Raw genomic sequence first — 26,424 nt, 5'->3', positions numbered from 1 at the left:
TTTTTTTGATCCAAATTCAAAAATAAAAACAACTTTAACAAGTGTTTATTATGTGATCCAAACAGTGGACAACCAACAAAAAAAATCATGATTCAATAAAGGTAATGTTGATTGATTTTTTTGTTTTGTTTTGTTTTCAGGTTCGTTTTTTTTTCTTCCGCGTACATATTACATAACAATAAGAAGAAAAAAAACAGTCCAACCTCATCATCATCCCCATTCAGGAATATTTTGACATTGGATCTATTTCCAATACAAAATATTTTCAGTGTTTTCTCCAATTTTGATTGTATGGTTGGTGATCTTCGAACTTCAACTGGATGTCAGTGGTGGTGGTGGTATCTTTTCTCTTTTTTTCCTTCTCCTTCTCCTTCTTCTTTTTTTCGATTGTTATATTCTAGTTTAGTTGATTATTGTTGTTGTCTGTTCTTTTTTTTTCTCTTTTTTTTCATATGTGTGTGTGTATGTTTTCATTCTTCAATTTTTTTTGTATGCCGCCTATTTTTATTTTTATTTTTATTAACCATCATTTCATTTCATTTCATTCATTCATCCATTCCTGTATGTGATGGCTTCCTGTCACAAACTTCTATTTTTCTTCAATCTTTACGTTTTTTTTTCGTTTGTTGTAAAATATAATTGGCTTGGCGCGTTTTGAACAACACCAAATATCAAGCTTGTTGCACTAGCTACAACAACAACAACATCAAATATCTACCTGTTGCACTTGGTATTATGAATTGAATTTTTTTTTCGTTTCGTTTCGTTTCGTTTCATTTCACCATCGTTATATGCCACTGCTATCATCATCATCATCATCGATAAACATATTGATAATTGTGAATTTTTCAATTTTGCTTTTCATTAATTCGACCATGATCGGAAAAAATGAAGAATTTAATTTTTTTTCTCAAATATTCCTCAAAACACATCATCAATTTGTGTTGTTCAATTCACTTCTAACTACCACTTGTTGACCTTTTGTTGTTGAGGTCTGATCATTCTTTTTTTGTCTAAGAAAAAAGGTTTGTTAATAGTGCCAGTTTTTTTCTCCTGGAATGAAAAATGTTTGTCTGTGTGTATGTGTCTGCGTGTCGTTTGTGTCAAATCAAGTAACCGGTATATAGATAGTCATATATAATTAATTAATCATTATTGGCATCATCAATTTTCTGGTTCTCTACCACATCAATCTATTCAGGAACAAAAATCATTCATCATCCATTCTCTGTGTCTGTATGGTGATCAAAAGGGTTAATAAAGAATAATAATACGTAAATGATTGCTCCCGGTATAATGGTGATTGTGATAATCAATCAATCAATCAATTAATCGATCGATTAGCTTGCAGATTGAATTTTTTTTACTCCATCTGGATCACCGACACACACACACTTTTCAATCATATTTTTTCGTCTAGAATTTATTTTTTTTCTGGTTAATTATTATCATCCATCAAGAATCGTTTTTTGAATCTTTTAATTTTAATGATGATTATTTGGATGATGTTTATTAAAATGATAAAATTATCATTTATGTCACCATATCAAGTCACAAACACGTAGAGAATCGTTTTTTTTGCATTACGAAAATGAAACGATAAAAAAGTAATCAAAGATGCTGATGCTGATGATAATAAAGAAATAAAAAAAATCGAGAAAATTCTTTCATCACACTCCATATATACACAAGTATGATCGAATCAAACAAAACAAAACAAAATTCAAGAAACAATGCCAAAATTTCTTTTCTCTTTTCTTTCCGATGATAATTGTCTGGAGAAAGTTGAGAAGAAACAAAACGAAAAAAAATGTTGATAAAAATAAAATATAACGGTATGTGAAGAATTGAGAATTTGAATCTGATGATGATGATGATGATAATAATAATAAAGATGTTTTGACATTTTCACCAAAGAGAGCGAGATAGAGAGAGAGAGAGAGAATAAAAATTGTTAGACGACATTTACCACTGAACCATCATCATGTCTGTTTGTCTGTCTGTCTGTCTGTTGTTAAATGGCAACGAATGTTTTTTTGTTTTCGGAAAGAAAGAATTTCGTTTTTTTTATAATATAAGAATATTTCTGATTCTGATTCTTTGATTTTGTTTTTTCATTTACTTTTTTTTGTATAGGTTTTTTTTTCTAAAACGAATCCAATTTCATTTCCGTTTACTTTGGTTTTTTTTGCTATTTTCTATCAATCAATCAATCAATCATCTCTAGTCAATCGATCCATCGAACCACACCGATCGTTCAATCGACACTTTTGAAAAAAAACTTTTACGAAATCCGATCCAATGTGCGTGTGTGTGTGTGTGTATGTTTGTTCTGTGTTTTCATCGTTATGGTCAAAGTAAATATTTAATCTCTATATGTCGTGAGTTTTTTTTTGTTCAATTTCACCGTTAACATCATCGTCATCATCATAATTAACAAATTATTGTTACCTCCTCTACCTGCCTTGAAAGTGAATCAAAAATGTGACATTCATTTATGAAAACAAATAAAAAAAATTGTTCCAGATTTGATAATTATCATTAAATCAATTAATAACCATTATTAAAATCATTATTTTGGAAACAAAACAAGACAAAAAAAAAACTCCTCAAGTCCATCCTCAATAAGGCGTCACATTTTGTTTCTCCCATCATATTTTCCACCACCATCATCATTATCATCATCATCATCATTACGTTTTGATGTTTGTGATTGTATGTATGTCACACACACACACACACATTATACACATGCATATATAAATATATCGCACACACATTAAACACACAAACACACATTTATGTTTCATACATCCAATCAAATCGAAATGTTTTTTTTACGTATTATTGCCAATCACAGCATATTTATAGATTAACTAATTAACATTTCGATTACAATGATGATGATGATTTGGCGCGGTGTTATATTATGGACAAATTCTCGCTTCATAACAACAAACATCACGACCAGCAATCGAAACGAAGAAAATTTCTCTGTGAATTGAAATTATTAATATTCAGTGGGTTTTGTTGTTTTTTTTTCTGTATACACAACGTTTTCGTATCGACAAACATGCACGTGCACGTTGTTGCATACATATATAATTTTTTATGTGCATAATTTGTGACCAAATTGAAATGACGATGGCCAGTTGGTTGGTTGTTGTGCACCTAAAAAAAATAATGTAAATGTCTTGAATCATTAGAAACGACAACAGTGAATAAAAACTTCTCAATAAATTTATAAATTTCATGTTGTGGGTGTGTTTTTTATTTGTTTTCCTGTGGACATAAACGTCAACGTCAAATACTTTTTTATTGTCCATTTTTTTTGGCAATATTGATTGATTGATCATCTATATTTCCCACCATCACAACAGGTGTCTTTGAACAATTTGTGATTTGTGTGACATTTTTTTTTCATTTTTGTTGCTGTTGTTGTTATTTGTTTTTAATTTGTTGTGTTTTTTTTCTAGTTTATTGTAAAATTTGTATTCCTGTTATTCCTTGTTTTTGTTTTCGTTTTTTTTTTTTTTGGTCTTTATTTTGTTATTTTCTTCTCAATCCTGTGTTCTTTCTCTGTGTGTGTAATTTATGTTATTTGATTTTTTTTTTTTTTTTGACACCGAAAATTCAATTTCAATCAACTTAATTTTCATTTAATTGGCAACAGATTATCATCATCATCATCATCAATTATTATTGTTGAGAAGTAATTTAATTTGATTAATCGGCATTAAAAAGAAAAATGGAAAAATCAAATCACCAATTATCATCGAATTAATGACGACGGGTTTTTTTCGCCATTTCAATTGATAAAGATAACGCGATGATGTTGATGATGATACAATCAACAACACCTACTAATAATAATACTACTATTACTACTAATGTAACTAGTGATCCCCATCATCATCATCATCATCAATATCAACGACAACAACAATTAGAATTTATAAAATTAACACCTAGCGATAGTGGTGAAGAAGAAGAAGAACTAAAATTAATCGATGATTATGATGGCGAACAAGATAATGGTTGTTCCAAAACCATTTCATTAATGATGAATGGTAAAACATCATTTTCATCATCGTTATCCAAAACATTGACAACGCCTACAACAATTGATTCATCATCGTCATATCATCATTCATCAATAATGCCAATGACGATGATGATGGCCGGTTATAATAATGATGATCCAAATGATCCGAATTCATCATCATCTCAATCACAATCATCATCAATTACACCTACAATTTGGCCACAACAACAAACATCACAATCACCTGTAATGACATCCGTTAATTATAATAATAATAATAATTCAACAACGTATCATCATCATCATCATCATTCATCATTATCATCATCAAACGATAAAGATATGATGATGATAAATGTTATGACAGCCCCTACAACAACAACAACAAATTATTCGAGTCAACAACAATTATCATCATCTTCTTCATCATCATCGTCTTCATCCGTTTCCGCTTTATCATCATCATCACCACCTTTGCCATTGTCACATTTATTATCCACTGCAACTACTACAACAACTACTAGCAGTAGTAGTAATAGTGCAACAACAACAACATCACCTGTGAATAGTTCCGGTGGTAATATTGGCCATTCTCATCATCATCATCATCACCATCAACAACATTCACATCCGTTGCATGGATCATCGAACAGCAATAATTCAAATAATATTCTCATCACCAATGACAATAGTGGTGGTAATATTGTCGGTAATCATCAATCATCATCATCATCATTGATGACCATGCATCATTCAACAGCAACAGCAACAACACAACCACCATTATCACCATCACCAATATCAATGATGGCAACAGCAGCATCAGCAACGATAATTGATCAACAACAATCGAATATTACAATCGATAGTAATATTGATCATGAACATCTATCACATGCTCATCCTCATCAACATCATCCGCAACTTTCTCATCATTTACATTCACATCCTCATATTTCTCATCATCAGCATCATCATTATCAACAACAACAACAGCATCATCATCAAGCAACAACGTTACAGCAGCAACAACAACAGCAAAGAATTCGTCGTCCAATGAATGCCTTTATGGTATGGGCAAAAGCTGAACGTAAACGTTTGGCCGATGAAAATCCGGATCTACATAATGCTGATCTAAGTAAAATGCTTGGTAAGTTTTTCATTTCCAATGATTTTATCTTTGAATTTATTCGATTGTATGGTGACCACCACACTTGTTTGATCTATTTAATTGATTTTCACGCATTTTTCCCTAAAATTATTTCGATTTTCGGCGTTTGAAACACAAATACAACGATTTAACAACAACAGACATAGTATAAGAACGACGCCATTGATAATGATCAACAGGTGTATGTGTGTGTGTGTGTCTTTGTAAATGTTTGAGTTATATTTCATTTGAGACTATATTTTTTTTACCATTCATGGAACCATTACCATTGAAACTTTTCATTTTTTTTTTCATTACTAAAGTTATCATGAAAGAAAAATCTCTATTTTCTTTTCAAACAAACGAACGAAAAATTCTTCATCAAAAAAAATGTATGAATGAATATTCTTTTTCATCAATATGGTCATTTTTTTGCTTTGTGTGCATCACATAATTTCATTTCATTTTTTTTTTGATGAAACAGGTGAAATGAAGTTTCAATGAAGAAGAAAAAAAAATCAGAAAATATTGTTCAGACCATATTACAAGGTTGTGGAATCCAGATATTTTCTGTTTCTGTATGTTTTTTTTTATTGTTAAACTTTAAAATACACACTCAGAAAAACAGGATATTTCAATATATGGAAGGCGCCTATTTATTGTTGTTGTTGTTGTTGAATATCTACTCACAATATATGTATATGGAGCTTGCGTGATCATCATCCAAAAGTTCCGGCTAACAAGGCCATTCAGTTTTTTTTGTTTTGTTTTTTTCTCTTTCTACATCTTCTTTTGATCATCATCATCATCGTTGATCAGTGCATGTATCTACGACATGTGTTTTCTCTTTGATTTCGATTTTCATGATGATGATGATGATGATGATTTGACCATCAAAATTGATCGTGATCTTTTTTTTACGTATAGAACAACAACAACAACAAATGTATAATGGTCAATTTTTTTTTCGTCTACGTCGTTGTTGTTATTTTTGGTTCCAAGATGATCTTGGATGATGAATAAATATAAGGAAACACCAGCTGAACTTTCATATTGTGCTGACAAACAGAAAAAATAATAAATGATGAATGAATGAATTCATTTTTCAATTTTTGTATCAGATTTTTCAGATTTCTTGAACACTACAAAATCTCAAAAATTTTTTCTTGCTTGGTTGGAACACAGAAGGGCGTCGGTGTGTTTTTTTTTATTTATCATTTTTTTTCAATATTCTAAACTAAATATTTACTCAAATATCTGACTATTCATTGCTGTTCTTGTTGCTGCTGTTGGATCACTTGTTTCAAGATGTGACGAGATTTTTAGTCATTTTTTTCTGCTTGTCATGAAAATGTCTTTTTTTCTTTCTTTCTTTTTTTGGCCATTTTATTCATTGTTTTGGAACACACACACACATATGGCCCAAAACGTTTTTGAATAATGAATAAACAAGACCTGATGATGATGATGACTGATTTGAATCTATTTATTTGTGTAATGCATAGTGGATACACTATTTTTTTTTCGTTTGAATTCAAAATAATATTTTCCATATTCATATGATGTGTATGTGTTTTTTTTCATTTATTTTTTTTCACCTTATTTACATTATGATTATGAATATTATTATTATGATGATGATGATGATTATTATTCATCTTTCTCTCTCTATGTGTGTGTGTGTGTGTGTATGTATGTAAAGGTGTTGGTGTTTAGTGTTTTGTTTTCGCTGTTGTTTTTAATATCAATTCATATTTTTTTTTCTCGTTCAACGAATGTGTGAATTTGTTTTGCTTATTATTATAATATTGTTTTTTTTTGCGTCGGCAAAATGGCGTCAATAATAATGTTGATGATGATGATGACCAGAAAGAGAGTGAATATTATTTATTTATCTATGTGTATAGGTCAAACAGTGTGTTTTTTTTTTGGACCGATAGAAAATGAAATAAAAATAAGAAAGAAAGAATTTTTTTTTGTTTAATATCAAATCATGAAATTAATGGGATATAAAAGCAAGGTGGTGGTGGTGTCTGTGTTTCTGTGTGTGTGTATGTTAAATATGGAATGTACTAATGAAATATGATGATGTATGATGTATGATGATGATGATAATGATAAATTTTTGTTGTTGTTTTGTTTTATGATCTGAATCTGAATTTTTTTTCACTTGTTGCTGTTTCTGTTTTCCATTATCGTTAATAATCTAGGCGTTATCCACTTTTTTTTGTTTGTTTGTTTTTGTTTCAGTTTCAGTGCTTCAGTTTTTTTTGATTGATCAATCCTGAATTTTTATTTTCAGAACAACATCAACAACAACAACCAGACCTATATATTATGTAGGCCAGTGTTTGTTTGTTTTAAATGAAATTTTTGAATTTTTAAATTTATGAAATAAAAACTATTTTGGAAATGGAATAAAAATTCTGAATTTTTCAATACACACGTGTTCAATATAAAGAAAAAAAAGTGAAATGCAGCAGCACGTGTTTTTGTTGGAATTTGTACGTGCTTGTTCGGTATTTATTTCATCATAATTCCCATGTTTGTTTGTTTTTTTTGCGTTGAAAAGATTTTTTTTTCTGTCCTGCCCTTCATTTCTTTCAATTCATCATTCGATTTATCGTGCATTTCTTCTCAATAATCTACACTACTGAAAGAAAAAATTTGAACAAAAAAAAAATACTTGAAAAAAAAGTGAGACCACGACTATTCGTCGTATAGACACACACGATGACAATTATCGTTTATAATAATAGTAATATATAATCCATTTTGATGATTATTGTATATCATTGACCAATGGTTATCATTATTATAATAATAATAATAACTAAATCTTGAATCTAAAATCCTATCCTATCCAATTATAATTATATATAAAATTTCATGATGATGTTTTCAGTGATGATGTGATAATCATATACTTGGTGTACAAATAATAATAATGTCGGTGATGGTGGTGGTTGTTCGTGGTGGTGGTGGCCAGTATATATGAAAACAACATTGATCCAAAATAATAATAATTCAGATGTTGAAAAACTTTTCTATAGTAAAAATAAAATAGAAGAAAAAAGCAAGAAAAATAATAATAATATTTGGCTAGCCTGACTATGGATTGATCCAATTTTTTTTTACATTTTGATCCATATCGATTTATTATCTAATGATCAGAAAAAAAACTGAGTGGAAAAAAATCTTTCTTGATGATTACGATATTTTTGGGTGTATTACACGCATTTTTTTTCATCATCATGATCTTAATCAAAATGATCATCGATAATCATTTGGCGATGATGATGACGATGATGAATAATATAACAACTTTGCACGCTACAACTCCATCTCTCATCGTTTTTTTGGACAAGTCATGCAAAATAATAAAAAAAAATAAGGAGGATGCTAAATGAAAAGTTTGTTCTCAACAACATAACAAAAACGGCACATAAGTTATTATGAACAGCGTAAGAAAAAAATCCATTTTTTTCGCATTCCAAATCACTTAATTCAACATTACACACAACGCACGCTGACAGACTTCTACCGTTTCGAATATGATTCGATTTCTTTATTGTTGCAAACTCACAAACTCCAGGTATCCACATTCAGTGTGTGTGTGTGTTTTTCCAAAAAAAAAATTTTTTTTTCTTACGTTGCCCATTTTGAAAATGCAATTTCAGTTTTTGGCAGAAATTTTCTTTTTTTTTTCTTGAATATTGAAATGACGATAGTCAAACAACACAAAGTGTGTGCTCGCCCAACAACAAAGATTATGGCATTTTTTTCGTTATTGGGCGATGTCTGTATATTGAGTATTTTTTTTTCTTTTTATATTTGTTGTTTCGCTGGTTAACATACACACACACATCCATTTTATCGTTTCAATTTCATTTCATTTCTTTTTTTTTACATTCCACAGGTATATTTAAATACAACAGCAACTACCAATGTGATAACCAAAACGAAATAACGAAAAAAAAAAAATTATTCGTTTCGTTTCGTTTCATATTATTGCTGCTGTTGCTGATGCTGCCCATTTTTTTCGTAATTAAGTTTCAATCCAGTGACCACTTGTTGCATTGATGATGAAGATGTTGTTGTTCGGCTTTTTTTTTGCTGGCTGGCTCCCTAAAACTATTATTTGGGGGTGGTGGTGGTGTTTTCTTGTTCATTTTTTTCTGGTAACAACTGACTATAGTTATGGGTTTTTCACTGTTGTTGTTTGGATGATATATGTCCATTTTCATTATAACTATGAATGAAAGAAAAAAATCACCAATTCCAATGTCAAGCCATGCATAGAATTTTTTTCTGGTTTTTTTCCTTTTCTCATTTTTAGCTTTTTGGATTCTCGTCATCATCATCATCATGTGGTTATTTCGACCAGAAATACTTTTCATTTTCTTCCTTCCAAACTACTATTTACTACTACGTACTATAGTATCCTTTCACATTTCATTGAGATTTTTTTTATCGGTTTTTTTGTCGTTGTTGGCTGATCGGTTTATGTACTCGTTGTTGTTGTGGTGGTGGTGTTGGTGGTTTTGATTTTAGACATGATCATCAATCCCCATGAATAGGAAATTGACTATTTTATTTCTCACTTTTTTTTCACATTGAATGGTTGGTTGAATTTTTGGATATTTTGATGGGTTCCACATTCACAATATAGGTGTGTATATATAAAATGTTAAATCAATACATTCAATGACAAAAAAAATGGTCCAGTGATATACAGTATTTGACACACATGAGCTATTTGAGAATTTTGTTTTTTTTTTGCAATTTTCCCTTGAATAATTTTGCTACTACTTGAGAGCTGGCGTTATGTCACCCAAATGTGTGTGTGTGTGTGTGTGTGTGTGTGTGTGTGTGTGTGTGTGTGTGTGTGTGTGTGTGTGTGTGTGTGTGTGTGTGTGTGTGTGTGTGTGTGTGTGTGTGTGTGTGTGTGTGTGCAGGCTAGTAGCCATCACATATTATCAAACCATGAAAAACGAATCATAATTTTGAAGAGAATTTGAATTTTGATGAGAAAAAAAAGAAAGAAAATTGGAATTTTCTTTGAAAAAATCATTCAGTTTTATTTTGAAATGTAGAGCATATCATCATCGACGACTGCCAGACAGAAGCTAAATTTTTTTTTTAACAAAACATCATTAACACTTGATGTTCATGATCAACCTGTGTGTGTGTTGTTTCTATGTGTGTGGTTAAAAATAGTTTCCGTATTTGTTATGGTTTTTTTCTTCATTTTAATTCTTAACACCTTTGTTGCTGTTGCTGCTTGTTTTTTTTCTGAGATGATGTCTTGTGATTCTTTTCTTTTTTTTCTGATTTGTAATGCCCTCAATGTTGTCGTGTTGTTGTTGTTGTTGTTGTTGTTATTGTATGGGATAGAAGATGGAATGAGAAAATGGATTTTCTTTCCAAGTTTTAATCATCAACTGATCACACACACACACAAAAAAACTTGATTCGAATCGATCAATTTTGATTATTGTCAGATGTGTTTGTATGGATGTTTTCATGGTAGCGTTTGTTTGGTTGTAAAGAGGATTTCATTTCCTCAGATATCAAGCTTAATCATCGAAAGATTTTTTTTTTGTTTCTTTCCTCTTTCCAATCATAATGTATTGATGAATATGAAACGATTTAATCGTCATATTTCTGAAATTGGAAAAAAATCGATTTTAAATCAAATTATGATTGATTTGAATCGATTTTTTTTGAATATTTAAGATTAACAAAATAAAACGGATTCTGGATTTTTTTTTGTGTTTCCCACCAAAAAAAAAAAAAGAGAGACAAAACGGAACGGAATTATTTTTCATTAATCTTTCTAAACACGTATATGATGCTTACACACACACAAACAAGGATTAATAATTTTTTTTTCGTTTCACATTTCGTTTCATCATTAATCAAAAATAAAAAACCTAGTTCAAACACACACACACAGGCAAAAGAGAGAAAAAATGAATGAATGAATGAAATTTTAGAATCAATTCATCAACAACTACAAACATTCAACAGCTGATATACATCGTTTATGTTGTCAATATGTTTGTGTGTGTTTAATATGTTGTTTCTCGTCGTTAAAGGTGTTGATTTGACAAATTATCATTTATATACTCTCTCTCCCTCGCTTTCTCTCTCTCTCACTCACTCACCAACCTGACTTGGTGATTTTTTTTGTGTGCAAAATTAAATTGAACATTTGAGTTTAGTTAGTTTGTGTTGGTTGGTTGGTTGGTTGGTTGATTGTTGCCGTTTCCTTGACTTTCAAATTCAGTTCAGGTTTTTTTCCTCCTTTGCTCATTCAATTTTCATTTGTTTTTTCGTTCATTTTTTTTCTATAAATATTCATATTTCTCATTTGAAATGTCAAATACATATGTCTTACGTCAATCACTGGTGTGTGTGTGTGTGTGTCTGTTTATATAAGTGAAGCGAAAGTGAAGTTTTTTTTTCTACAACATTGTGACAAGTTTTGTACATCAACAGATTTATATAAATCTGTTGATGCTGCTTTTTCATTCATTTGTCGACATTTAATGAAATCTAAATTGACAGTCAAAAAAAAAAGAAAGATAATTTGATAGCCACAACATGTTTGTGTATGTATGTCGTTGTCACCTAAAATTATTATCTTAATTAATTGATTCAAAGCTTGCACAAATATCTGATTATCAGATCTAAATTTTAGTGTTTGATTTGATTGATTGATTTTAAAATTTTGTAATCAAGATAATTTGTCCATTTTTTTGTTTTAAAATTCGAATTTTATAAAAAAAAAATTCAGTGAAATAGATGATAATCAATGATCCATACCCCTACAACACACACACATACACGAATCAGATCAACAGGTGTCAATCATGAAATGATGCGGAAAATAACTTGGTGGCAACAACAGCAACAAGCCATAGCCTCTGCTAAACTATTTTTTTTTTTTGTTTTTGTTTTCCTGATGTATTGTGTGGCTGAGGGCATGGGGTCATGATGACGATGATGATGATTTAAAGAAAGAAAAAAAGAACTTTCTGCAGAAGAAGAAGAAGAAGAAGAAAAATCTTTTCTTTTTTTTTGTCGAGCTTAGAATCTTTAAAAGTTCACTAGCCTTGTTTTAATTCGTTTATTATTCCTCGAAAAAGAATTGCTACGAATAAGCTTTAGAGATATTTATATTTTAAGCATCACTTGTTGTTGTTGTTGTTGAAGTTATTTTTTTCCACTCATTCATTCATTTATTTTTCTATGTTTATCGGCATACGCGGCAGTGGTCGTCTTTGGGTATCATTTTCTTTTGTTTTATTCTTGGTGTGGCACCGAAAACAAAAAAAAAATTTTTTTCTTTTCGTTAACTTTGAGACCACCTTTTTTATAATAATGGATACTTCTGCATCGTCATCATCATAGAAGATGTTGATGATGATGATCATTCATAAAGTTGTTGCTGTTGCTGTTATTTCACGGGATTTTTTTGCTCACTAGCCAAATTCGGCTGGTTGGTTGGTCCTAATGTATGAGATACATACACATACACACACACACACACATTTGATGAGATGAGATTTAGATCCGTTCTCATTGAACTTGTGATGATGATGATGATGATAATATTGTTGCAAAAAGGCAACACAGATATATCCATAGTTTGGTTGTGTGTGTGAGTGTGTGTGTGTGTGTGTGTGCACGAAGAATTATGAACATCCAAGAAGAGATGCACGCATCATTTTTTTTGTTATCATAGAGACATATCTGCCGCCCGAAACTAAAAAAAAAGATTAAAAAAAATTCTCCATTTTCAATCAGAATATCATAGAATAAAGGAAAATCATCTGCAGCAGAAATAGTAGGGTTGTATTCAGGTTGAATTTTTTTACAATTTCTCAAATAAAAAAAAGACTAAATTTTCTGAAATATATGAAGAAAGAGAAAGAAAAACGTGTACACGGGCGTATACCTTTTTCAAATTTAAAAAAAAAATTTTTTTGTCTTTCACTAAAAAAACTAAGTTTCGAATTGTAATGAAAAAAAAATTATTATAAACTTTAAAAACAAAATGTCGAAGATTCTTCATTAATTTTTCTTCATCATCATCATAATCATCAAAAATCATACAACAACAACAACAACCACCGAGTGAGAAACATACACACACACACAACCAAGCAAAACCAACATTTGACAGATTCAGGGTGTTTTTTTTTCTTCTTTCAAATTCATTATTGTTGTATATTGATGAATCTGTCAAGAAATTTTTCTTCTTTTTTCAAAAAAAAGTATTATTGCGATGCCACACACACACAGGCAAAAAAAAATCTTTCTCTAAACATGCTGATGATGATGATGATGATGGGGCACATCGTTTCGGTTTTCTTTATTTCATTTTAAAAAAAAAAATTCGTTTTTCATTTTTCTTTTTTTTATTTGGAAAACCACCCAAAAGTAAAATTGATGTTTTCTTTTTTTCGTTGTTGTTGTTGTTAAAAAAAGTCGACATTTATACAAAAGGGAGGGAGGATGTGAATGGAAAAAACAAATTATTTTTATTTTTCTTTTTTTTCGTCTTGCCCAAAAAAGAAAAGAAAAATTTTGAATCCTTAGGATCTGAAATCATCATCATGATCATCATGATCCAACTAGGCAAGACTAATTTTTTTTTGTTTTGTTTTGTTTCAAATGATGCACACATACATCACACAGTTGGACACATTTATATATAAAATTGAATGTTTGTATCATATCATATGTCATTTTGTTTGTTTGTTGTAGTTGATTTTTTTTTGAAATTTTTATCGTCAATTTCAGTCAATTTACTCGAAACTTACGTGGACAGAAAACAAAAAAAATTTTTTTTTCTATCACCATTAAATATCAATACCCACATAGATTATCTATATAATTGAAAATTATCATCATCATCATCATCAAATTGAATACATACCATACGAAAAAACGATTATGATAATGTTCATTTGATTAGTGAAAATGGCTCACGTCATTTTACTACTAAATAGTTTTTTTTTTGGCTAGTGAAAAAAAAATTAGTAGCTAATTCAATTCAAATAAAATAAAAAACAGCAACATAAATCTTGATTGAATGAGCTTCTGCTGCTGCTTCTGCTGCTGCTCTTGATTATTACATTTGATGATCTTGATCATCATGAAAGTCATCACAGTAATCATCATTGGTTTTATTTAATTGATATGGACAAAAAGAGTTGAATTGATGGTCATCATAATGTTTCCACATGTCACCTAATATAATTTGTCATCATTTTTAATGAATTTTTTTGCTTTTCTCTATTCCTATAGTCATCAATCAAAATTCATAGATCATTATCAATGAGTAGGAAAAAAAATCAATCAATCAATCTGCATTGAAATCAGTGATATATTTCAAAATTAAATTAAGGAAATAAATAAATTTTATCATTATAAAATAAAAACTAAACTAAATTTTAAATTGTATGATGTGTCGATGATAGTATCCCAAATGATACCATCATCATCATCATCATTGTCCGAATCAAATTCAAATCAAGATCAAAAAATGTTGATACGATGCGCCCGATATATTTATATAACCTGTGACTGACTGAATTATTGTCTGTGTGTGTGTGTGTGTGTGTTTGATGTATAAAGAAAAAAAATAACCAAAGAAGAAGAAGTAAAGTTTCAAGTTCATCATCATCATAGAAAATAAATGATTCATGTCTATATAAATCAGTTTTTTTGTTGTTGTTTTTTTTCTCTTTACAAAAATTTTTTCTTCAAACAAACAAACAAAAAACGTAACGAAACGAAATAATCACTGCTGCTGCTGCTTCTTCTTCTTCTTCTTCTGCTGCTGCTGCTGCCGTTGATAATTGATGAATGTATTGAGCAAGAAAAGAAAAGAAAAAAAAATTAAAATTTTCAACTTTAAAAATTAAAGAATAAAATAAACTAAAAACAAAAACGAAAAAAAATGATAAAAGATTCGGTTTAATTTACTCGATCTTGCTCGCTGTGTGTGTGTATGTTAATTTTAATTTTAATAATTATGATGATGATGATGATGATGACCAAGAAAGTAAGAAAAACTAAGCCAAAATAATGATGTATGGTGCGATAAACATATCATCATCATCATCATCATCATTTGTAATTAGCATTCTTTAGTTGTTGTTGTTGCTGTTTTTTTTCTTGATGATTCTAAATTCGTAAGTAAATAAATAGAAAACACAAAAAAAATACTACCGATATAAAATACATGCATAAGAATGTCTGTTCATTTATGTACATGTCTATTCATATGGTCTATATAAATATAAATCTACCATCAACACAATTCATTTTCAGTTTGAATTTTTTTTTTCATTCATTCATTCATTCATTAATGATAAACAGTGTGGTATGCAACTGTTGAATAGTTTTTTTTTCGTTTGTTCAGATTTTTTCTAAACTTGACCAAAACAACAAAAAGAAAAGACAATTAAAAGAAATTAAATTAAATTGAATTAAAATAAACAACAACAACAACAACAACAACAAACGGCCGGAATACCTTGCTTGGATAATTTACCCTGTATCATCATCATCATTGTGTGTGTGTGATGAAAACTTTTTTTTTCTATTTGAACATTCTTTTTTGTTTTAATGATGATGATGACGATGATTTATAATTAAATACACACACAGGATTCTTCTTTTTTTTATTTTTTTTTATTTTTTGCAAGGAGAAGAAATCTGTGTCTGTTATAAAATAGTACCCAGTATGAGTAATTAATGTCAAACTTGAAATACATCGAATGATTATGATGGATACACAACACTATGAGTTGACATTCTATATCTGATAATAAAAGTAGTAGTAAAAAACGGCTGCTGTAGTGGTGGTAATGATGGTGGTTATTACCGTTGACATTGATGATGGTCATCTCTTTAACGGTTATCTGCTGATGAGCGTGTGTGTGTGTGTGTGTCTATGTGTATTGTGACCATTATCATCATCATTAAATGGCCGAATTTTTTTTTTTTTGCTTTCGTTACGGTTTCTTCTGGTTTTATTTTATTTTATTTTTTTTAAAGAGCTACCTGAATTATAATCAATGAAAAAAAACAGCAAAAAAAAATTGAACTTTCAACTTTATGATGACCATCAGATATTATTATCATTATCATTATCATCATCATCAGGATGATGATGATGATGTGATCAACTTGGTTGAAATGAATGAGTAAAAAAAAATTGTCTTTTAATTGTTTGCTTTATTTTTATTTTTATTGTTGTTGTTGTTGCTGTTTAATTGTGTAATCTCGATCTGTAAATGAGAACACACACACAATAAACAAATGAATGAATGAAAGGTCAAAATGAAAAAAGAAAATCGAGTGTATGATAACCAATGATTGTTATTAGAATTTGATGATGATGATGATGACACAATTAGATGTGAATAATATGGATACGAGGAACCTATGATGATGATGATGAACATTATTTCTGGGCGCTATGAAATATTTTTTGTGTGGTCTGTCTATTCATAATCATAGTTTTGGTTGTTGTTGTTGTTTATGATTAACTCTACACATCATCATCATCATTATATTTATTTATTCAAAAACGTATTCATTATTAATGGTAAAAATATGCAAAAAAATGAATGACCAATAAACTTGGATAACTTTTTTTCGGTCATTTTTTTTCATCGTTATGATTTTTATTGGAAATAAACTCTCTTGATTTTAATAATGATGATGATGATGATGAATATCCGGATGTTATGTTCTAATTGAATATTTATGAAAATAAAAAAAAAGAATCGAAAAATTTAGTGAAAAAAAAATTCTACATATTATCATCGTCATCATCATCATAATAATAATAATCATTTTACAATCAATCACATTGACACCCAAGAAACTTGAAATGGGATGAAAAAAAAATTCGTATTTACATAGCCAAGTTGGTTATTGTTTCACATCATCCTACTACTTTCATGGATAGATTACTATCATCCTACTCATCTGGATTCATATCATCCCTAACACATCTGGATGAAACAAAACAAAACAAAAAAGAAAGAAAATTCATACGGATGATTTCAATGCCATGGCATCGTTTCGCCAAAACTATGAAAAAAATTGATCACCAAAATTATTATTATTATTATTATTCGATCTACGTTATATGTAGATAATAGCCATAAATAGAGAAAATTATTATTTATTATATAACCATAGCCATATATAATAATAAAACTGCCAAAAAATAATGGTCAACCGATCGATTGACTGACTGACCAACCAACCAACCAACCGGCATATCATCATCATCATCATCATCGTCACAATCAAACCGGCTAAATGATTGTCGATGATAATAGATAGTTGGTAGTATTTTTTTTCTGTTTGGTCATCATCAAAAACATCCATTTTCTTTTTCTCTCTTTCTATCTATCTGGGCATTTACCATGACCATCATCATCATCATCGATGATGATGATCATTATCATTATTATTATTATTATCATCGATGATAACCACAATTGATAGTTGATGGTGGTGGTGGTGGTGGTGGTAGGAGTTTATTTTGTTTTTTTTTTCTTACTACTTAGATGACGAATATTTTTTTTTAAAGATTTTCAAACAAAAAAAAATTATTTACTTGTACACACTAACGCACTAAAGGTTTATGTCTTTTAAATCATTGTTATAAAGAATAATTTATACACATATATAGGAAGAGTTTTGCTTCCATCTCTCTCTCTCTCTCTCTCTCTCTCTCTCTGTCTCTGTCTCTGTCTCTTTTTCTTTTTTCTCGAGAAAAAAACGATTATATATCATCAATGATGATGATGATAATGATTATTGTTGATAGTGAACGAAAGAGAATTTTTCCAACCAAAGAACCATCTAATGCTTTGATATATTCTTCTACTGATTATTCAAGAAAAAAAAGAAGAAAAGAAAAGAAAGAAAGAAAGAAAATCTTACTACTATAATATATCATTCTTAACTCGATAATCGTTTCAATTTTAGAGTGAAAAAAAAAATTTTATTTTTAAAATTTTCAAGTTCAATTTGAACTCGATAAACGATAAGGTGAGGAGGTGGGGGGGCAAATAAAAAAAAAGATGGATAGATTCAATATCATTGGGGAATACGATATTATGAAACACACACACACACACGTTCTGTGAATGATCGATAGATCAAAAATCAAATTCGGTTCACATTTCATTTGATTGAGGTTTTTCAACAAAAAAAAAAATTCATTTCTTTTCATTGAAATGAATTTTTCATTCATTCAAATGAAAAAAAAATTAAATGATCGTCTTTAAGATCCATCTTCAAATTGATGATGATAATGGTTTTTCATTTTTATTTTTCTATGCTGTAAACGCGGCCAACATTAGAGATAGATATGAATAATAATGATGATGATCATCATCATCATCATTTGATCATTGATGATGATGATTATGATATTTATACCATAAATACGGTGCACATATATAGATTTATTATTGTTATGAGATGAAATGAAATGAATAATAATCATAATCATAATAAAGCTACTTACATTGGATTTTTTTATTTTCTTTGAACATATAAAAATTAAAGTTGGGACTGTTGGTTTCAAATTTGTTTTATTTTTTTTTCAAAAATTTTTCATTTTTCAATTATATAATCAAGATTTCCCAAAAAAATATCGTAGTAGTATAATATCTGAATTGTTTGTCGTTATGACCCTACTACTGACCATTATCATTATCATCCAATGACAATGATCATTGATAATGATGATGATGATTATGACCAGGAAGGTAGTAGAAAATGGAAATCTCATTTAATGATGATAATGATAAGCAAAAGATCATTATATATTTAGTTGTTTGAATTTTTTTTCCGATTCGAATCGTCAAAAGAAAAATATGTAAGAATAACTATTAACTATTTGAATATGTTATGGGATTCAATAATTATTGATAAAAACAGTGACCGAAAAAAGGGTTTCAAAATAAAATAAATTCAATTCTTTTTTCTCTTTTCATTATTTTTGTTTCTCTTCCCTAACACATTGATCATGATCTTGAACAATATTTAAAATTCCCACACACACACACACACACACTATCCCAGAAGCTTAACCATCATCATCATCATCGGAGTCATGTCATCAACATTGCTTGATAATTCATCATTAATGATCATCATCAATGATACACACACACACACAAACATAGATATTCAAAATCATATATCCAAAAACAAAAAAAACATGATGATCATCATCACTAAGATGATGAATCGATGTATGTGTGTGCATGTCATTGTCAGTGTTGTTTTCTAAGGTGTGATAAGCCATGATCCACGATGAATGATGATAATATTTCGTCGCCATATGATATTCATCATCATCGTTGAATTTTTTTTTCCATACATTCAAATGAAAACTACCATTTTTTTCATTTGTTTTTTTTACAATTTTCTTTACCTCCAAATATCAAATGAGAAAAGCGAAATTGATCAAAAAAAAAAAAAATAATATAAAAAACTAGCCAACCAAATCAAGTACACATAATTTGAATCGATTGAATCGAAAAAAAAGTAAGAAATTGGAATTTTAGAATTCCAGTACGTAAAACACACATATACAGAGAGAAAGATAGAAACACGAGCCATCATCATCATGGTCATATCGTTTTTCGGCCAAAAGAGAGAAATATTTCGATGATAATAGTGTTGTTGTTGATGTAAACAGGTCTACAATCAATAAATGTTGGTGTGTGTAAGTGTGCAAACATGATGGAAAACGGCAATGGATGATGATTATTATAATGAAAATATATTTAAGAAACTACAACAGAAAAAAAGTGGAAGACCTTGTAAAATGAAAAAATATATATTCTTCTCTCTTGTTGTTGTTGTTGTTGTTCTGACCATCATTCATTCATTTTCTTTTGATATGAAAACGAAATCTTAATGATGATGATGATGTATCTTAGCTGTGTGTGTGAGATGGTTGTTTGGTTTTTTTTTTGGATGAATGTGTGTGTGTGTGTGAAAAAGAAAAACTACATTTTCAGTGTGTAGAAAAAAAATGATCTGATCCGTCAACTAAAATGAGATGATATCATTGCAGTTGTATTTGGCGGTAAAAAAAAATGAAATTCCAATTTTTCGGATAATTCTTCTTCATCAATAAAATAATTTCACACGTGTTGAATATCTTTATATTTAAATTTGAATTTTGAATGAATGAAAAACAAAACAAAACAAAACAGAAAAAAAATCGATTCTCTCTTGATGATTCAAGTTTTCATGATATAATTAATTATTATACCACCAATTAAAATTTTAATGTTTAATTACGAAATTTTTTATTTTCATTTCAAACACAATCCAAGTTGCTAAATCATCATCATCATCATCATCATTATTACGACATGATTATTCTCATGGAACATGACAACATGCGGATGATACAAAAAAAAAAATAATTCATGTCATAATAATTGTAAATGAAATGATGATGATGACATGTGAATCCTTGGATTGTGGATATCAAAAATGTAGTTAGCCACATACATTATTCTATCTGGTGTCGATGATTATTTTTTTTTTCATTATTATAGTGTGTCTGTGTATGTGTGTGGTAATGTCAACAACATTGACGACATTGATCCACTAACTAACTAACTACAACAAAATTAGTGTCTGTTAATTACATTAATTAAACTAGTTTCGTGAATCATTTTTTTATGTTTTCGTTTCACTTAGATATCCAGAGGGAATGCGAAATAAAATAAAAAAAAAATTCATCTTTTTTTTCATATACCATATTTGTACAAAGTTTCACAACAACAACAAGTGCAACAGGTCAATTTGAATTTTGGGTACAACATATCAATTTTCGATCCATTATCGATTTTCGATCTTATATAATAACAAATATAAAATTCAAAATTCAATAATCGATAATTTTCAAATAAATATTTCTTTTATCTACTTCCAACGAAACAGAAGTGTATATCGTATTGATAACATTTATGATAACGGACGAATGAGAAAAAAAAATTCATTATCGATTAATCGATAATGAATTCATTCATTTCTGGTTCATTTTTGTCCCTTTGGTTATATGTCGTAATTCAACAGCATTCGAAATTATCAACATTATCATCGTGGACAGATTTTTCTTTTCGTTCTTTTTTTTGTTTTTAAAATTCTAAAAGGTTTCTTTTGCGACATTACTTTTTTTTGTCGTCGTAGAATTGACCATGAAAGGAAAGAAATTGTGGAAATATGTTATTGATAATAACATCGTCGTCGTCGTTGTCTTTAATTACACGATCATTTCGTGTCATTATTCATTATCGTCGGTTGTTGAAAAGGAAAAAAATTTCGTTAAGATTTTTTTTTCAATTTCTACATGTCACTGGTTTAATTTCTTTTTCTTTTTCTTCTTCATACACATCTCGATGATGACATTAAATGATTACGATGAAAATAATTAATTGTAATGAATCGAATCGTTTCGAATGGAAATAAAAAAAAACAAACCTTTTGAATTTGTTCACGAAGAAAATGAAATTATCAACATTATCATCGTGGACAGATTTTTCTTTTCGTTCTTTTTTTTTTGTTTTGCTTTTTTTTGTCGTCGTCGTCGTCGTTGTCTTTAATTACACGATCATTTTTGTCATTATTCATTATCGTCGGTTGTTGAAAAGGAAAAAAATTTCGTTAAGATTTTTTTTTCAATTCACCATTTATTCTTCTTTTTCTTCTTCATACACATCTCGATGATGACATTAAATGATTACGATGAAAATAATTAATTGTAATGAATCGAATCGTTTCGAATGGAAATAAAAAAAAAACAAACACGAAGAAAATGAAATAAAATTCGTGTCAAGTCATTAAAAAAAATAAAGATTTCATCATCATCATCATCATCATGACATTAATCATCCTGGATCATTTTCGATACATTGTGTGTCAGTGTGTGTGTGTGTGGTTTCCGGCTTCAAATTTCCGTTCGATATTTCTATTTCTCACGAATTTCTTTTAATTCAATGATTAAAATGAAACCCAAATGGTTGATAAACAATCAATGATGATAATGATGATAATAAACGGGAATAAATTCAATTCACAAGAATTGAATTCATTTTTTTTCTGTCCTTTAAATAACCATTATCATCAAATGGACACCGTCCGTCCGTCCGTTCGTTCGTCCGGTCGATCATTCGTCATTTTCTATTTCATTATCGTTTTCGTTCAATCATTAATTTAATGGTCAGCATTTTTTTCTTCTGATTCAATCAGAAAATAGTGGAAAAAAAATATTTTTTTTTCTTCGTATTATAAAATCTACATTCACATGATGCTGATGATGATGATGATAATAATGTTGTGGTTAGATTGGTAGTCGTTCTTCATGGTTTTTTCTTTCTTTTCGATAGTTTATGATGATGATGATCATCATCATGATGATGATGATGGTCCAAGTTTAGCCATCTTGATGATGATGATAATGGTGTTAAAAATTGATGATGATGATGACGATGACAACACCAGGATCCGAATATCTATGGATATTATCATCATCATCATCATCATCGTCATAATCATCATGGTTGGGAGGGGCAAAAGTTGAAAAAAAATTCATCTAATGTTTCAAACACCATACCATCATGGATGATTTGATCGTAGTGATTATAGAGTTGTTGTTGATCCACATTTACACATTAAACATCACCACCAGCATCGTCGTCATCGTCATAATAATAAATATCGGGCGCAATATTTGATCATAATCTATATATTTCCTTTATCGTTTTCCCACTGATGATATTTCGGTACGTTTTTCGGGTTTTTCATTTCATTTCATTTTTTTTTCTCCATGTTGAACCACCACCAGATCATCATCATCATCTTCATGATCATGATGATGATGATGATGTTGGTCGATAGCAAAAGAAAAAAAAATTGGTAAAAAAAAGAAATAAGATTTTTCTTTCTTTCTATCATCATCATCATCGAGATTATTATCGAAAAATATGGATTGATATATACAGGATATATGAATGGTTCGTTTTTTTTCAAACATTGGTTAAATTTTTCCAATGTTTTTCATCTCAAACGTGTGTGTGTGTGTGTCTGTGTCTGTGTGTATGGCCAAAGATCATGATGATGATGATGATGATGTTTTCGATGATGATGATGATGATGTTGATATCGACAACAAAAGAAAAAAAGAAAAAACTTCACGAAATAAATAAAAAAAAAAAAATGAAAGATTTTCATTGATGGACGACACGAAATTTTCGTTTTGTTATTAATGTTTTATGATGATGATGATGTTGATGGTTGATGATGGTGTAAATTAGAATGCATGAAATAATAATTATCATCATCATCATCATATATGGTATATATTTCTCATTTATTGATGTCTTTCTTGTTCCTTTTTGTGTTTGTGTGTGTTCTATTGTTTATTTGAAAGCGGAAATGGAAACCAAACACACATTTTGATGCACCACGTTTTTTTAAAAAAAATTTTAATTACTGAATTTCATCTAATTTTTTTTCATTTTGTTTTCTCTCATTCACAGGCAAACGATGGAAATCATTATCACATCAAGAACGTCGACCATTCGTTGAAGAAGCTGAAAGGCTACGCGTACAACATATGCAAGATCATCCAAATTATAAATATAGACCTCGTAGAAAAAAGAATTGTAAACGTAGTGCCGTTACCGCAAACACTACGACAATTACGTCGCCAAAATCTACGACAACAACATCAGCAAATCGTAATAATAATAATAATGGCCATATAAAGAATTCAAAGAAAATGAATCATTATCATAATAATAATAATGATGATAGTCTAATATCACCATCAACATTATCATCAACATCATCATCATCGGCTTTATTATATCAGCAGCAACAACAACAGCAACAGACATCTTCGCAAATAATGTCATCACATGATATGGCTGATAATTCATCCATTAGTTCTCCATCATTAGATTATGGTGGTGTACAAACACCAGATTCATCTCCACATGGTAGCCCAATAAATCAATCAGCCGATATTATCTATAATAATAATAGATTCAATCAACATTCACCACGTTCATTCTATAATCATAATAATTATACTACTACCACCAATACCACCGGTCCAATATCATCGATTGGTTCGATGAATAATTCAGGTCAACAAACAACATTAGTCATGAATGATCAGATCTCTTCAACGAATCCATTGGATTATCCACCACCACCACCACCATCATTATTATCATCATCTCGTCAAGGAAAAGGAACAGCTAAATCATCATCATTACCAACACCGGAAATCTCACCTGTTGAAAATGATTTACATCACTCCCATCATCATCATCTTCATCAACATCCACATCAACAACATGTATATGGGTTACATACTAGTAGTGGTGGATCACATCATCATCATCATCTTCATCATCAACATGGATCACAATTGAATGATCTGCATACAATGTATCCACCAACACCATCACAACATCAATCGATTTTCCATCATCATCCACAACAGCAACAACAACAATATCATCCTACACAAACATATGGTAGTGTTGATGTTAATAATAAATTATCACCGAATAAATCCATAGCTAATACGAATGAATTGAATAATTCAATTCAATCATCGATAAAATCATCGATTGATCCATTTAATGAATTAATTAGTCGTTTTAGTGGTTCATCAACATTTTTAAGGAATGTATGTCCACCATATTCATATCGTCATCAACAACAACAACAATTATCACCAACAAATCATCAATCAGATTCATCATCAGCCATCACTATTGATATCAACGATCAACGAAATTGTAGCCCATATTCTGGAATGGAAAAATCGCCAATGAGTTATCCATATGATCAACCACCACCACCGCCTCAACCACCAAGATCAATGCTACAACATCAATTGGAATTACCAATCAATAATAATGAATCATCACCGTCATCTGCATCATCGATTACGCCAATATCATCATCATATCATCATAGATCATGGTCAAACCCAATCGATACGACAATGATGATGAATCATACATTATATGGTGCTGCTGTTGGCAATTATTCTTTATCGATGTATAATAATAATAATAAAATTGAATCAAAACCAGAAACAATGTATACTGGAAATATTTATCAATCGAATGATACGAATCTTTACTATGGACAGAATAATTTTGATGCTGGTAGCAGTAATGATCCAAATATAGCATTCCATTATGGTACAAATAGTAATAGTCCTCGATCGAATACAATCATATCGAATGAATTACATTCAGATTTAATATCAACAATTGGTACTGGTGGTGGTAATGTAATGGATAATAACAGTATAGTAACACCCACAACAACAACAACATCATCATCATCAACAACAACAACGATGAATAATTATCATCATTGTGATTCAAGTAATTCCGAATTGATTGCTGCATTAGCCGAAACTCGTGAAATCATTTCATGAGAAAAATCCCAAAACACACACATACACACACACACACACATAAAAAACTGATAATACCTACAAATGACGAGCTTATAAGAAAACGAATCAAAAAAAAAAATACTTTATCCGGAAAAAAGTGCAAATCTTCTTTTTCTCATTAATCAATCAATCAACCATTTAGATACAATATGAACACAACCAAATCCTGTTCATTTTACAAATGTCACAAATTTTTTTTTCTCTCTCTCTCTCTCTCTCTCTCTCTCTCTCTCTCTCTCTCTCTCTCTTGGCTCATTACAATCGATTCAAATCAATCATTGCATATATATCATGATAATCATTATTGTAATCATCCAGGTTTTTTCTTTTCTTATTTTTCGTTTTTCTTCTGTAACAAACACACACCCACGCAATCGTTTTCAATTCTTGAAATTGAAAATTCAAGAAATCTAATACAATTGTATTCATTTCTATAAATATATAGCATACACACACACACACACTGATTCTTTATATAAATAGTTGACATCTTTGATAGATTTATCATAAAGCCCCCCGTACACACTTAAAGACCTTTATTTCTATTTTTTTTGCATCTATAATTATGATCATTATTATTAATTTTTATGGAATTTTGAATCAAATTTAATATTTAATTATTAATTATGGAATTTATGAGTTATATATCTCTATTATTATTCA

General features: G+C 29.5%; 1 protein-coding gene across 3 annotated transcripts; it reads left to right on the top strand.

The window, feature by feature from the left end:
- On the top strand, positions 1-26,326 carry LOC124490273 (uncharacterized). 3 transcript variants are annotated; one of them, XM_075730277.1, is made up of 3 exons: positions 1-101; positions 2,137-5,195; positions 23,813-26,326. In XM_075730277.1, exons 2-3 carry the CDS (start codon positions 3,830-3,832, stop codon positions 25,738-25,740), a joined length of 3,294 nt encoding a protein of 1,097 aa, XP_075586392.1. In that variant the 5' UTR covers positions 1-101; positions 2,137-3,829; the 3' UTR covers positions 25,741-26,326. The 3 variants fall into 3 exon arrangements, with proteins under 3 accessions (XP_075586392.1, XP_075586393.1, XP_075586391.1); XM_075730278.1 differs by lacking the exon at positions 1-101 and adding an exon at positions 578-1,025 and having other exon boundaries at positions 2,228-5,195; XM_075730276.1 differs by lacking the exon at positions 1-101 and adding an exon at positions 578-1,025.
- The last annotated feature ends 98 nt before the right edge of the window (positions 26,327-26,424 follow it).

Source organism: Dermatophagoides farinae, chromosome 4 (genome assembly GCF_024713945.1).
Source record: "Dermatophagoides farinae isolate YC_2012a chromosome 4, ASM2471394v1, whole genome shotgun sequence".
NCBI classification, from domain to species: Eukaryota; Metazoa; Arthropoda; class Arachnida; order Sarcoptiformes; family Pyroglyphidae; genus Dermatophagoides; species Dermatophagoides farinae.
The sequence above is the reverse complement of the archived record's forward strand: the minus strand, read 5'-3'. Positions and strand labels throughout refer to the sequence as shown.

Coding starts and splice junctions, on each gene's coding strand:
- LOC124490273 (XM_075730277.1), top strand. CDS start 3,830: ATGATGTTGATGATGATACAATCAACAACACCTACTAATAATAATACT. Junction 5,196..23,812: donor TGATCTAAGTAAAATGCTTG/GTAAGTTTTTCA, acceptor TCTCATTCACAG/GCAAACGATGGAAATCATTA.